Raw genomic sequence first — 14,876 nt, forward strand, 5'->3', positions numbered from 1 at the left:
GTTTTGACTTGTCAAAGTAAAGAACATAAATGTTTTCTCAGGAAGAAGCGGTAGGATATTGTCTCACCTGGATCCATGGGGAGCTCATAATCTGCACATTTTCATTTATTTTCCTCATTAAGTTTAGAAAATCCTTATCTTTATAATCAAAACGATTATGGAAGACAATGGAGCATATCACATTGCAGGGAGCACAGCCCAGGAGAAAAGTAGGATCACAGGGTGAGGCTAAAGAAGTGGAAACATTAAAAATTATCATTAAAAATAAAAAAATGTATTTCTCTTTGAGATCACAGGGAAAGGTAATTGTAGAAACTCTAAACAATATCTATCTAGAAGATCCCTTGACATGAAAATATTCAGCATGCTAAAAAATTATCACTTTTACTTTAGTCTCAAATTGACTTTTACCTTCTAGCCAGTTTAATAATGGTTAGGAAATGCTCCATTCAAATCTGCCATGTTTTTAAGCCATTCTAACCCAAAGTTACACTTATTTGGAAAACATTTTAAAAGATCACTTTAAAAACCTCTATTAATTCAATTTCAGTGTAGTATCATATTTGTCATTAAACCTGTGCATAATTAGGAATTATATAGAAAGCAAAAGAAATTAGGCATAATCATTGTAAATATATATATTTTTCTTTACCTCTCTCTCTCTCTCTCTCTCTCTCTCTCTCTCTCTCTCTCTCTCTCCACACACACACACACACACACACACACACACACATACACAGTCTTTATCTGTGCTAGTTTTACATATGAATCGTTCATATAGATGGTGACCACTGAAAGACCCATGTAAAAAACCAGCATAGATAAAGACCAAATAGAGAGAATCTATGTACAAATTTGTATATTTGTGGAACAGATGAATATAAGCAGAATACATTCAAGTTTTATGAGGAAAAAGGCAAACATACATAAATAATGACATGCATTTATAAACATAAAAGTGACAAATTTTTATTTCAAAGTAAATTTGAGGTAACACAGAGGTTAAGTTCATAAACAGAATTTGAGAGAGACGGAAAGAAAAATTGAGAGGGAAGTTTTTCCATCTTAGGAAATAGAGCCTGTCATCTTCAATTGTCTCAAAATCTAATCTATTTGGCCATCTTGCCCCTTGTGACCTTCTTGATAATTTCTCTGAATCATATAGTCACCAGTAGAACAATATAGTTTAGCTAATTTTAATGCTGGCCATCATTTTACTCAATCCTGTCATTTTACAGGTGAAGAAAGTAAAGTAGTAAAAATTAAAAAATTAAAGTAGGAAAATGTTCTTTTTGGGGGGGCTCTATAAAAAGGAAATTACGAATAGGTGAACAATAATTTTTATTTTTTTAAGTATCCAATATCAAAACTACAGATTTAAAGTTTACTTGATTAAAAAATATTAACCAAGGAAGTGAAAAACCTCTACAATGGATATTACAAAAAGAAATTGAAGAAAACACACAGAGAGAGAGAGAGAGAGAGAGAGAGAGAGAATCTCCCATGTTCAGAAGATTTAACATAATTAAAAGGATCATTCTATCCAAATCAATTTTCAGGCTCAATTCAATTCCCATAATAATACCAAAGAAGTTCTTTACAGAACCAGAAGAAACCATCCTAAAATTCACGTGGAAGCACAAAAGAATCCAAACAGTCAAGACAATCTTGAGCAAAGGAGCAAAGCTGGAGGCAGGACAATGCCTTGCTTTAAGGCCCACTAAAGAACCACCATAAGCAAAACAGCTTGGCACTGGCATTAAAATAGGCAAATAGAACAATGGAAGAGAGAGGATATCCCCAGGGGGTGAAAAACACATGCATCTATACTCAACTGATTTTCAACAAAGTTACCAAAACTTATATAAATGTAGCATGCAGAAAATTGCAACTTGACCCTTATCACTCACCTGTACAAAATTAACCAAAATGGTTCAGAGACCTTACTGTAAGACCTGAACCCCAAAATAAACTAGGGGAAAACACCTCAACATGGATTCAAGTGATTTTTTTACATGATCCTATAAGCAAAATAGGCAAATAGATTACATGAAACTAAAAAGCTCTTAAACAACAGTCAATAGACTAAAGAGACATGCTACAGAATGGGAGATAATATTTGCCAAATATTCATCTAACAAAGGATTAAATTGACAATATACAAGGAAATAAAAACTTAACAAACTCCAAGTTATACACTTAAAAATGGGCAAATAATCTTAATAGGCACTTCTCGATAGAAGATATGCAACTGACCAATAAATACATTTTAAAAATGCTCAATATTATTAGCCATCAGGAAAATGCAAGTCAAAACTAACAAGAGATATTATTTTACCCTTGTTAGAATGGCTATCATCCAAACACAAAAAGAAAAATAAGAAACACAAATTACCACCACCACAACACCAAATAACAAATATTGGAGAGGTGTGTAGAAAAAGGGCACATTATATTGTTGATGGGAATGTACATTAGGATAGCCATTATTTAAAAAAAAACAGTATGGAGTTTCCTCAAACATAAACAGATCTTCCATATGATCCAAGTTCTGGTACATGGATGAAAGAAATGAAATCAACATACAACAGAGATTCCTGCATGTTCAGGAAAATTATGACACTCTAAAATCTAAGATTATATTATAATGTTTATATCAACAGATGAGTGAAAAACATGGTCTATTACATATTCACAATGTATTTGTATTCAGTCATAAAGAAGAAAGAAATCTTGCCATTTGCAGCAAAGAGAGAACTGGGGGACCTTATGGTAAGAGATCAGAAACAGAAAGCCAAGTATTGCATGGTCTCCCTCATGTGAGGAAGCTAAAATGAATGTGAACCTGAAGGTACAAGAGTGATTACTGGAGATGGGGAAGTTTATATGCTGGTGGTGAGAAGGATAGAGAGGTGGAGAGGATGGATTTTAAATGGTATATGCTGCATTCATATGTAAGAATATCATAATGACCCTTCTTAATATGGACTGATTACATGTCAATAAAAATACAATAGAATAATTAAAAAACCAAATAAAAAATGATACAAAGATAGCACAGAGCATTGGGCATGAGCAAAGCTTTCAAGTTATATAGCTTAAAAGTTATATATTCCTCTGACAGATGAGGTAAATGTTCCAGTGTTCTAAGCTTTCAGAACAAAGGTTCCTTTTAGCTATGGAGTTAGAAGGTAATTAGGGAAGAGTGGCAATTTCTTTTCTATATCACTCACTGTTAAAGTCTGATTTTAAGTCTTTCTTTTTTTTTTGTTAATTTGGAAGACAAATTTGACAACAGAGCAATCTGAATCCAAGCTGAAAATCAGAGACAATGTGAAAAACACTTTCATGGGTCAATAGAAAAGACACAGAGAGGTAAGTATTTAGCATAATCATGATTATTGAGACTTTTCAGGAGATATACAAATAATGTAAAACCAGAGATTAGTATAATTACTAGATACTGGCCTTGGAAAACATCATGGATAAAGTCAGAAAGCAAAAGAGACTGTGGCATAATGAATCACTCACACTTGGTTTTCCTCAACTCCTCCACAAGGCAGCGGGCTTCCTCTTGAACTCGGTCTTCAATGCTCCTCTTCCCCATCCCAAAATTCCTCAGAGTCATGAGTGAGAAGCGCCTCATCACTTTCCATCTGCTTCCAGTAGTTAAAATGATTCCTAAATGAGGGAGAGCAGAATCTAGGAGGATATCCCAGGCAAGGTAGAGGAAGTTGATAAGTGGAACCCACAGAAATGGTCAAGCTCAACCTGGCTTTCTCTTCTATATTTTCCTCCTCCCCGTGACCATTGTTCAGCCACCTCACATGCATGCCCACTTACCAAGTCCTTTAGAAGCTCTATCACCCACAGGGAAACTGCCTCTTCCAGAAAATACTTCCCCATGATCAATCAGGGCTTCCTTCACAGCTTCATAGCCATGCAACACCACAGTGGGTCTCAAACCCAAATACACAGTGAACACAGGGCCATAGACTTTTGACAACTGGAAAGGAGAAAGAAAGTGCAAATATTAGCTGAAGAAGATCAGCATAAGGTCTACATGTTCAGAATGATTCAGACTGTTATTCAGATTAGTCTCATTATATTAACTATATATTACAGTGCCATAAGAATCTTCAAATATTTCTAAATTGTACTCACAAATGTGATGGCAATCATAGTTATCACTTAAGGATGGTCTACTATGTGCCATACCCACTCAAGCAATTGATATCTACACTATAATTAATCCTCACATCAATGCATCTAGAGGACTTATTTGTCCTGTTTTACATGCAAAGGACTTGAAGTCAGAGAGTTACAAACTCATTTGTAGCATATCATTTTTAATAAACAGAAGAACCAAATTTGAATCTCCAGCTTTCAACTTCTGATGTTTAACAATTTATCAGTCCCCAGGGCTTATCCACCTTTATACCAACACTTGGCTGTTTTCTTCTGGGTCACTCTCGGGACTTGTGTCATAGAGATTTTGACTCAGTAAGCCCACAATGAGTACTGGCAGTCTATATTTTAAAACCCCAGATGATCTTAAGACTTATAGGTTGAGACCACAGCTATCACTATCACAGAAAGAGAGTGAATACTAGGGAGGCAACACCAGGCCATGCAGCATCTCATACAAGAACAATTTCTCTCACTTGGCAATTCATAGGGTACAGAATGAAGCTTTGTGCAAAACCCACAAGGATTCTGTTACCATCCAGTAGATTCTGAATCGTCAATTCTTTCCCTCACTCTCTTATTCTAGTTCTCAGCCCATAGTTGTTTTTTTAAAAAAAACTATTTAAATTAACAGCTTTATTGAGGTACCATTTATATATATATATATATATATATATATATATATATATATATATATATATATATATATATGAATGGTTCTCTACCAGAACAACTGTAGAGGAGAAAAAGGGCTCAGGATTTCAGAGGTCTTATTCCATAGAAGGCCCACACATTCCTTGGGGCTGAAGGTGAGGGAGAACATCATGGTGGAAGAGTGTATATATATGTTTTAATGGTACCTCAATAAAGCTGTTAATTTAAATATATATATATATATATATATATATATATATATTTAGAGTGTACAAGAATATCTTGATTTATGTAGACATTGCAAATTGATTGCTACAGCCAAGCTAAGTGTTAACATTTTCATGTGTGTGTGGTGAAAACATGCCAGCTAATTTCAGGTGTAACATACATTATTATTTACTGCAGTCAGTATGCTGTGCCTTAGGTCTCCAGTGCTTATTCACTTTGTAACTAAATGTTGTACCCTTGGACCAACATCTCACCTTTTCTCTCACCTCTAAGCCCCCAATAATCACCATTCTAGTTTCTATTACCCATGAGTTTTTGGATTTTTGCTTTGTTTTGTAAGAATGTACATGTAGGTGAGATTATGTAGTAGAGGTCTTTCTGTATGGCTACTTCCCTCATCATAAGGCCTCTAGGCTGAGTCTATGTTGGGGTCATCAGTAGGTAATTTTTAAAACTAAATAAGATTTTATTTTATGTATAAATCACATTTGATTTATGCATTCAACGACCAGTTGAGGCTTAGGTTGGTGTCATTTCTTGACTATTGAAGATAATGCTATAGTGAATATGGTGTGTGGATACCTTTTGGACATACTGATTTCATCTCTTTGAATACATTCTAAGAAGTGGGGCTACTGGATCATAAGGTAGCTCTATTTTTCAACATTTTGTGGAAGCTCAAATACAGTCATTTCTGTAATGGCTGTATCAATTTACATTCCCAGCACCTCTGAGCAAGATTTCCCTCTTCTCTTTGCTAACACTTGCTATATTTTGACATTCATAACAGGAATCCTAACAGGTGGTTTTCACTGATGTCACTAAAAGAAGCCTACCAGAACAACTGTAGAGGAGAAAAAGGGCTCAGGATTTCAGAGGTTAGTCCATAGAAGGCCCACACATTACTTGGGGCTGAAGGTGAGGGAGAACATCATGGTGGAAGAGTGTGGACGAGGGAAACAACTCATATGGTGATCAGGAAGCAGAGACAGAGAGAGAAAAAAAGAGAGGAGGGAGAGAGAGAGAGAGAGAGAGAGAGAGAGAGAGAGAGAGCGAGCGCTCGCAAGAGAGAGAAAATTTCCACTTGCCAGATACAAATATATACCCCATATTGATGCTCCCAATGTACCTCTTTCTCCAGCCTAACCCACCTCCTCCAGCTACCACTCAGTTAATCCCATCAGGGAGTAAATCATTGATTGCCTTAAGGTTATAACCCAATAATTTCTTTTACAATCCTTCTTGCATTGTCTCACATGTGAGCTTTTGGGGGATGCTTCACATCCAAACCATAATGTTGAAATTCTCAACTGCATTTTCCTGATGATAAGTAATGTGAGCTTCTTTTCATATCCTCTTGGAAATTTGCATGCTTTTTGAAAAAAATATCTATTCATATTCTTCATCCACTTTTTATTAATTGATTTTAGTTCTAAATAATACTGAAGCTCCTTTCTTTTAATTTAAGTATGCTTATTTTGATGTTATTCTGCAAGCATGGAATATAATGTATTCTAATTCAGTCCCCATTGCTTCTCCTTTCCCTCCTTTCTCCCTACTCCTTTTCCCTTTTCTCTACTCTACTGTTGTTTCTTCTATTATTCTTAGTGTTTTTTTTTTAATTAGAGCCTTGTGAATACACACAAAGGTAGATTCATTGTAATACATTCATATATGTACATAGCAATTTTTGTCAGATTCATTGCATAGTTCTTCAACTTTGCCATACCTCCTCTCTACTCAAACCCTTTTTTTCTACTCCATTAATTTCTTCTATTTTTGTGGAATCTACCCTTCTAACTTTTGCCCATTATTTTGGTCTAGCTTCCATATATCACAGAAAACATTCAATCCTTCGATTTGTGGATCTGGCCTATTTCATTTAGCATGATGTCTCCAGTTTTATCTATTTTCTTCTTTGCCCATATTTAATAAGGTTATTTGAAAAGTTTTTTAGTTTAATTTTGTCTGATTTTGATTTTTAGTTCCTTCTACATTTTGGATACTATATTTCTCCTTCTATAGGGTCTTTTCTATTTGTACATTGTTTCATTTGGTATGCATAATTATTTTTAGCATGATTTAACCTCACTTTTGTATTTATTTTTTTTCACATGTATACACTAACCCACAACAAGGAAGAGTAGGGAGGGGAGGAATAGAAGTTCACTGGATTAGACAAAGGGGAATGAAGTGCAGGGAGAGTGGATGGGATTAGAAAAGGCAGTAGGATGAAGCAGACATAATTTTCCTTTGCTCATAAATGAATATGCAACCAGTGTAACTCCACATTATGTACAACTTGAAGAATGGGATTCTAATTGGAATGCATGTATGTATAATAAGTCAAAATACCCACTACTGTCATGTCAAAAGGCATTCTACTGTCATGTGTAACTAATTAAACAAATTAAACTTTTTTACAAATATCATTTCACTGTAATTTATTATTTTTTACTTTTTTCCATTGTGTGAGAATTGTGTTTGGGGGTGTGTATGGGCATGTGTGTTTTCATAGTATGAGTAGGTTTAATATATGTACACACATAATTTTGATCTCACTTTAACTGCTTTTTTTCTGTACCTGTTTATTATTTAGCTTTGGTTTCACAGAGGAGGGATGTATTCATATATAGGTTTGAATTGTTTTGATTTTATATTTACTTATTTGCTATACCTTGGTTTTTGTCCTTTGTATTGCCCCTTCTTCACTCTCTTCTCCTAATAATACTCAAATTTTCCTGTTCCTTCTTCTTCTTTTTTAATTTGTAGACTACTTACGGTTAATTCTTTATTTCTCCCTCTTTATAGTCAACATTTGTGATCTATATACTGTCTCTCCAGGCTTCACTTTTTAAAACATTTCAAACTTTCTTCTTTCTAACCTATTTTATCTTCACATAAGAAACTATAATTTCACTAAAAAATAAAATTATATACTTTATGCAATTTGTACCTCATTCGTGTTGTTATGACTATTAACACAGCTGGTAATTTACTAGACCCCTGCTGTCTAATGACTGATCTTGCTCACAGTTTGTATTGTTGATCCCACCATTCCTCTGTAGGTGGCAATTAGTGTTACAGACGTCAAAATAGATACTGAACATTTGTCTTAAGGCTATACATCTATTGGTAACAATAGTGCTATTTCTTGCTCGGCACTTCCTCTAAGGGCAGTTGGAGAGTGAGTGGGTCACTTCAGGTTCACAGAGTAGATATCCTGTTCCCATGCAATACTCACAATTCAGCCCAGTAACAAAGAATCTCACCCCACCCATGTTCTAGCCAACCTCAGCATCAACATTACTTCAACACATAGAATTGAGGAGAAAAAAAACATCAAGACCAACAACCAGGCCCCAAGGAAGATCAACCACAGGGGTACCTCAGGTCATACCCATGAACGTACTCATATATCCAAAACACAGAGAAGTGCCTTCCCAAAATGTAGCTACACACAAAAGGACATAGGTTTAAAATGGAAAATGAATCCATCTCAAGTGAAGTAAAAGTACAAGACCTCTGAAAACTTGACAAAATAGACAAACAAGTCTTCCTCCTTAATTTACAATGCCCCAGCAAAAAATCCCACTGATATGAAAGAGCATAAAATTCCAGAGAAAAATGATAGAAAACTGATTATAAAAATTTTCAATAAACTATAGAAAGTCCTAAGGAAAGAATTAGGAGAGAAAATTCAGTTGAAAGAGCATTTCAATAAAGTCATAGACACATAAAAAACAATCTAGTCAGAATTGGAGATGAAAGACATAAACAAATAAAAATTCACCCAAAACCATAAGGATTATGGAAATTAGATTATGCAGCAAATAGAAAATCACAGTAATTGATTATGAAACAGGGAAATTTATTCCAGACTTTTGCCATTTTAATATTGCCGTTAAATATTAAATGTAAATGGTTCTTTTATCCCCGATGTATTGTTTCATTACGTCTAACAATGAAAACTATAAAAAGCAATGGAAACATCATAATCAACAGAGAGTATTTGTCTTGCAATATTCTCTTTTCATAATTTGCTTGTGCATATATATATTTAAACCGAAGGATTAATTTATTAACAATTTACAAGCCACTGGATAAGCATCAACATACTTACATTGGTTAAAGATTCGCTGATGTTTTTAGCATCTATCTGTAGGATATTCCCAAGAATTGGGAGAGGCATGGGTCCTGGTGGGAGTCTCCCTCTCCCAGATCTCTGTCTCCATAGTGAGAGGAGAAGAATACAAGAGAGACTGAGCACCAGGACCACAACAAGATCCATTGATGCTGCCTTCTTTTACTTTGACAGCTTTGAGCTTGCAGTCAATGTAAAGCTTTTATATTGCTCCAAGTTAATCAGAATGTGTCCTATTGAAACAAACTGCTGAACCAATAAACTAGATAAGTTACAATCCTTTCTGATTGTACATAGGTCCCCTGATAAGGATAAAAACAAACTATTATTTACTCTTGTTCTCCTTTCCAAACCTCTAATCATGACAGTCTAGTTCAGCAATTCTGAGATAACAGAATAGGCATTAAAAAGAAAGAAAGAAAACAAACACACAAGCACACAACCTATGGTGGTACCCATGTGCAGCTAGGATTAAGAAAAAAATAAAGCATTTTATCCAAAACATTGCTCAACATGCTGGTTGGAAATTCGTGACTTGGGGGAAAATAAGTGTATCTCTGACTTTTACATAAAATTATTGAACTTATGATATTTCATCAAAAAAATAAGATAGTTTGTCTTTGAAAATCAAACCTCTTAAATATTTTAAAATGTTGACCTAACATCACAAGTGCCTAAGCCTAAACTGGGTAGTACAATCTAAACATTTTGAAATAACAAACATACATCATGACATAATTAAATAAATTTATAGAACATTTGCTATTTAGCACCCCAACACTCCCCAAATCCTGGGGAGCAAAGGGCAGAGATTATTATTTTTTATTTGACAAATGGGGAAAGACAAGGGTCAGAACTGGAATTGACAGGGATCAAAACTGGAATTTGAATGAGTTCCAATGCCCATAATGGTGTGCTATGGCTTACATTAGAGCTGCTTCCAAAGCCACCTTAGAAGAGTAAAGCAAACACCACATTGACTCTGTTCATAGACCAACAAGCTTCCCATCAAATCAATACCCAGTATTTCACTCCAAGGATAACTGGGTCATAGATTCCACAAAAGAGAGAGGCACAAAATACCCTCTCCCCCTCCATCAGCACAGAGGTAAAACTTACTCAGCAGAACTGAGGAAGAGACAATCTAAGAGAACTGAAGAGGGAGGCTTGAGAAACTGTGGCTCTGCCAATCTCTCACCTCTTCCAGATGGGACTGCTTCTATTGCTGTTTAGTATCGAATGTAATGGGATGAAAAATATCAGATCATAAGCAATAATATTGGGGACAGAAAAACAGGCATGTGCTTTAGAGGTGAACAGGAGGCAGACAGTATACCAAAAGACTCCAAAGCTCACAAGAAACAATATGAAATTGGAATATGAGACTTTATTTGGTAGTTGTGAATTGCATGTCATTGGATTGATGTAAACTACTAGATCACTAATGATAATGCTGTACAAATAAATATGTGTCCTATAAAAATACCATTGTATTTATTTTAATTTGGAGAGCATTGTTATTTACAATCTACTTAGTAAGGAAAATTGCTGTCAAGACCCCAGTTACATAATGCTAATGTGTACAGGTAATCTCAAAATTAACATGTACTTTCTCACATATATCAATTTTGATTTTTAAAATTACTTTTAACTAAAGTAAAATTATTCCCATTTTGAAACAGAAAAGCTGGGTCAGAGATTCAATGCCTTGGCTAAGGGTGCATAGATGGTAGGTGGTAGAACTGAAGCTGGAACTCATATGCCTCCATTTCAAAGTCTTCCCTGAAGCAAAGCATACAGTTCAAAAAAGTTCAATATTTACTGAGTATATATTATTATGCAGTCTTTCATGATTACACTAATCATTGACTTGAAATGCTCAGTGACTTTAATAATTCCAACATTCATTATTTAAACTAGTGGGTCATAAATCTTTTATTTTTTAACCTTTAGAACTTGCATAACTCAAGTCTTGATGAATGCTATCCATGTCAAGGGGAAGTAGCAATTTGTTGTGTGACTCACAGGGGAGTGACATGTAATCCAATATGGCTATCAGACTCTAAATACTAATAGAACCACACTTTCTTATTTTGGATAAAATTAATATGATTTTTTTCAAATCATTCGCTTTTTTATCTATGAGATGAACTTTTCTATTCCCTTCCTTCATTCCATGATGCCCTTCCTGAACTTTTCTCTTTTTATAGAAAGACAGAAGCACACCACATACCAAAATATAGCATATAGCAACAGTAATATTAAGAAGGAACTTTATAGCAATGAACTGCTATGATACAAAAATCAATTTCAAACATTTATCTAATTATGCATCTAAAGGACCATGTGCAGCAAGACAAAAATAAACCCAAAATTAACAGAAGGAAAGAAATAACAAAGGTCAGAGCAGAAATAAGTGAGAGACTTAAAAACTGCAAAAGATCGGGCTGGGCATGTGGCTCAAGAGGTAGTCGCCTGGCATGCGTCCGGCCCGGGTTCAATCTTCAGCACCACATACCAACAAAGATGTCGTGTCCCCCGAGAACTAAAAAATAAATATTAAAATTTCTCTCTCTCTCTCTCTCTCTCTCCTCTCTCAGTCTCTCTTAAAAAAGAACTGCAAAAGATCAATGAAAGATTTTTTTATGAGAAGAAAGCAAAAATTTGTTAGTCTAAGAATAAAAAAGAAAATAAAAAAGCAGATAAAATTTGAGATAAAAATAGACCTTACAATTGATATCACAGAAATAAAAAGATCATTTGTAAAATTAAAAATTATAAATCAACCAATGGAAAAATCTAATAGAAATGGTTAAGTTTATGGACACATATAACATACCATAAGTGAGCTGAGATATGAAAACCATAAACAGACTAGCCGTTGGTAGTAATATGAAATTAATAATAAAATAGTATCCCATCTTATGATAAGGATAGAATGGCTTCACTGCTCACTTATATCAAAATGTCATAGAAAAAATTACAAATAATGGAAAGGAAGGTCATTCCTCTAAATGCATTCTAAAAGGCGAGCATAATACTCTTCAAAATGGGGGTCAGAAAAGTTTGACTTTTATGACTTTTAGAATTTGCATAAACCCAGGACACAATGAACTGTTTCTCCAGGGCAAGCAAAAGCTAACTTGCTTCCTGACTCAGAGAGATCTGAAGTCCAAACCAATCAAGTCAGTATAATCTCTGAGAGAAACACACTGCCTTATTTTGAACAAAAAAAAAACCTGAAGGCTCTCTTTGCACCATTAACTTAATTCCTCATGACATGAGTGTTTCTACTCTTCTCCTACAGAGGCTCTTAACTGAACTTTTCTCTTTTTATAGAAAGAAGGAATCACACAACATAGCAAAAGTTATGGGATAAAGAAAGGCTAACACAAAGAAGGAATAGCAATAAATGCTGCATCAAAAAATAAATTAAAAAATTCTTGTAACCTAAAGATGCATCTCAAAGATCTAATAAAGCAATGGAAAACTGAAAGTAATAGAAGAAATAAAGTAACAAATATCAGATCAGAAAAAGATATAATAATCTAAGAAAAGGTAGTGAAAGTTAAGTTTTGAAAAATTATACCAAATCAGTAAACTTTTAGTTAGACAAGGAAAAAAGAAAGAAAACAAATAAGTAAAATGAGAAATAACAAAAGACACAATACAACTGATACCACATAAATATAAAATAATATTAGACACATTTATAAAAACTTTGTGCCAATGTAGAAGAAAACTGAAAAGAAATAGGTGTCTGGATATAGGTAAGTACCAAACTTGAACTATAGGAAACCATTAAAAACCCAAATAGACCGATAATGTCCATAATTTGATTCATTTTGAGCTGACTTTTGTGCAAGGTGAGTAATAAGTATCTAGTTTCATTCCTCTACATATGTCTCTCCAGCTTCCCCAGCACATTTGTTGAAGATGTCATCTTTTCTCCAGTGTGTACTTGGTGTCTTTGTCAAAGGTCAGATGACGTCATCTTTGTGTGTTTGTCTCTTTGTCTTCTTTTCTATTACATTGGGCTATATATTTATTTTGATGCCAGTACCATACTGTTGGTGTTACTATAGCTCTGTATTATAATGTAAAATTGGATATGGGGATACCTCCAAAATTGCTTTTGTTTTGGTTAGAATTGCTTTTATTTTTCTGAATTTTTTATTTCTTCATATGAATTTTAGGACTTTTTTTTTCTAGTTCTGTAAAATATATCACTGGTATGTTGATGAGGATTGCTTTGAATCTGTAGATTGTTTTGGATAATATGTTTATTTTAACATTATTTATACCTATCCATGTAAGTGTGTGCATGTGTGTGTTTGTGTCTAGTGCAAATGGAATTACTTCTCTGATTTTTTAAAATCAGATTGCTTATTTGTATATGGAAAAGCTATTGATTTGTATATCATATTTATATGCTGCTACATTGCTGAATTTCACTATTAGCTCTATAATTTCTCTGGTGAACTTTTTGGATTATATATATATATATATATATATATATATATATATATATATATATATATATCTTGTCATTTGAAAACAATGATCATTTGACTTATTTTCCTATCCATATCTTTTAATTTCCTTCTGTTGCCTAATCAACCCTGACTAAAATTTCAAATATTATATTTATATTGAGTAGGAGTGGTGAAAGTGAACATCCTTGCATTGTTACTGATTTTAGAGGAAATGATTTCAGTTTTTCCCCATTTGTTATGTTAGATTGGGATTTGTTGTATACAGCATTGATGATGTGTAAGCAAATTCCTTCTATCCCTGTTTTTTATTAGTGGATTATTCTTATACATAAAAGTAGGGTTCACTGTGACATAAGGACACATGCATATAACATAATTTGCTCCTTTACACACTCCCTGGTCCTCCCACTTTACTTTCTTTACTGGCTCCCTTTTTGTTGTTGTTGTTGCTGTTGTTGTAGGTTTCATTTTGCATTGTTTCTTATTGGATGCATTATAATTACATAAAAATTGGGATTCATTGTGCTGTTTTCATATGTACACAGTATATACATTGTATATCTAAACTATATTTTCTTTATCCATTCAGGTGTTGGCAGAAACCTAACATAACTTGGCTACTGTGAATTGCACTTCCTTAAACATTGCAGAGCATGTATTGATATTGCAGGCTCATACTAGTGCTTTGGGATAAATTGTGAGGGTGGAATAGCTAAGTCATAGATAGGGTTGTTCATCCTTGGTCTTCTGAGGAATCTCCATACTGATTTCCATAGCAGGTGTAATAATTTGCAGTTCCACTGACAATGTATAAGTGTTTCTTTCCCCCCACATTCTTGCTAACATTTATTATTTATGTTCTTCATCATGGCCACTTTACCTTGGGGGAGATGAAATCTCAGTGTAGTTTTGATGTGCATTTTCCTGTATGCTAAAATGTTGAACATTCTTTATATAGTTGGTGGCCAGAATATTTTCATTTCTTCTTTAAAAAAATATCTGTTTAGCTCTTGGGTTTTGTTTATTTATTTTCTCTTGGTGTTTTTGGTGTTAACTTTTTTGAATCTTTTATATAATCTAGATATTAATCCTGTTGAAAGAGTACTCACACCCACAAGAATGGGATCCAAATTATTAATAAATTATACTCCATGTATCTATAATAT

The 14,876-nt window shown here is 34.0% G+C and overlaps 1 protein-coding gene across 5 annotated transcripts in view; it reads right to left on the reverse strand.

The window, feature by feature from the left end:
* Positions 1–9,361, reverse strand: part of LOC113176869 (cytochrome P450 2C9-like) — a 30,969-nt gene extending 21,608 nt beyond the window's left edge. For 3 of the 5 annotated variants that reach the window (XM_077798769.1, XM_077798766.1, XM_077798765.1), the window contains exons 1-4: positions 9,194–9,361; positions 3,844–4,006; positions 3,532–3,681; positions 68–228 (exon numbers count right to left, since the gene is read on the reverse strand). In XM_077798769.1, coding sequence (XP_077654895.1) covers positions 68–228; positions 3,532–3,681; positions 3,844–4,006; positions 9,194–9,361 — 642 coding nt within the window. The remainder of the gene's footprint in view (positions 1–67; positions 229–3,531; positions 3,682–3,843; positions 4,007–9,193) is intronic. The other 2 variants (XM_077798767.1, XM_077798768.1) reach the window with 2 other exon arrangements.
* Between the last annotated feature and the right edge of the window lie 5,515 nt (positions 9,362–14,876).

The sequence above is a fragment of the Urocitellus parryii genome, chromosome 5 (assembly GCF_045843805.1).
Source record: "Urocitellus parryii isolate mUroPar1 chromosome 5, mUroPar1.hap1, whole genome shotgun sequence".
NCBI classification, from domain to species: domain Eukaryota; kingdom Metazoa; phylum Chordata; class Mammalia; order Rodentia; family Sciuridae; genus Urocitellus; species Urocitellus parryii.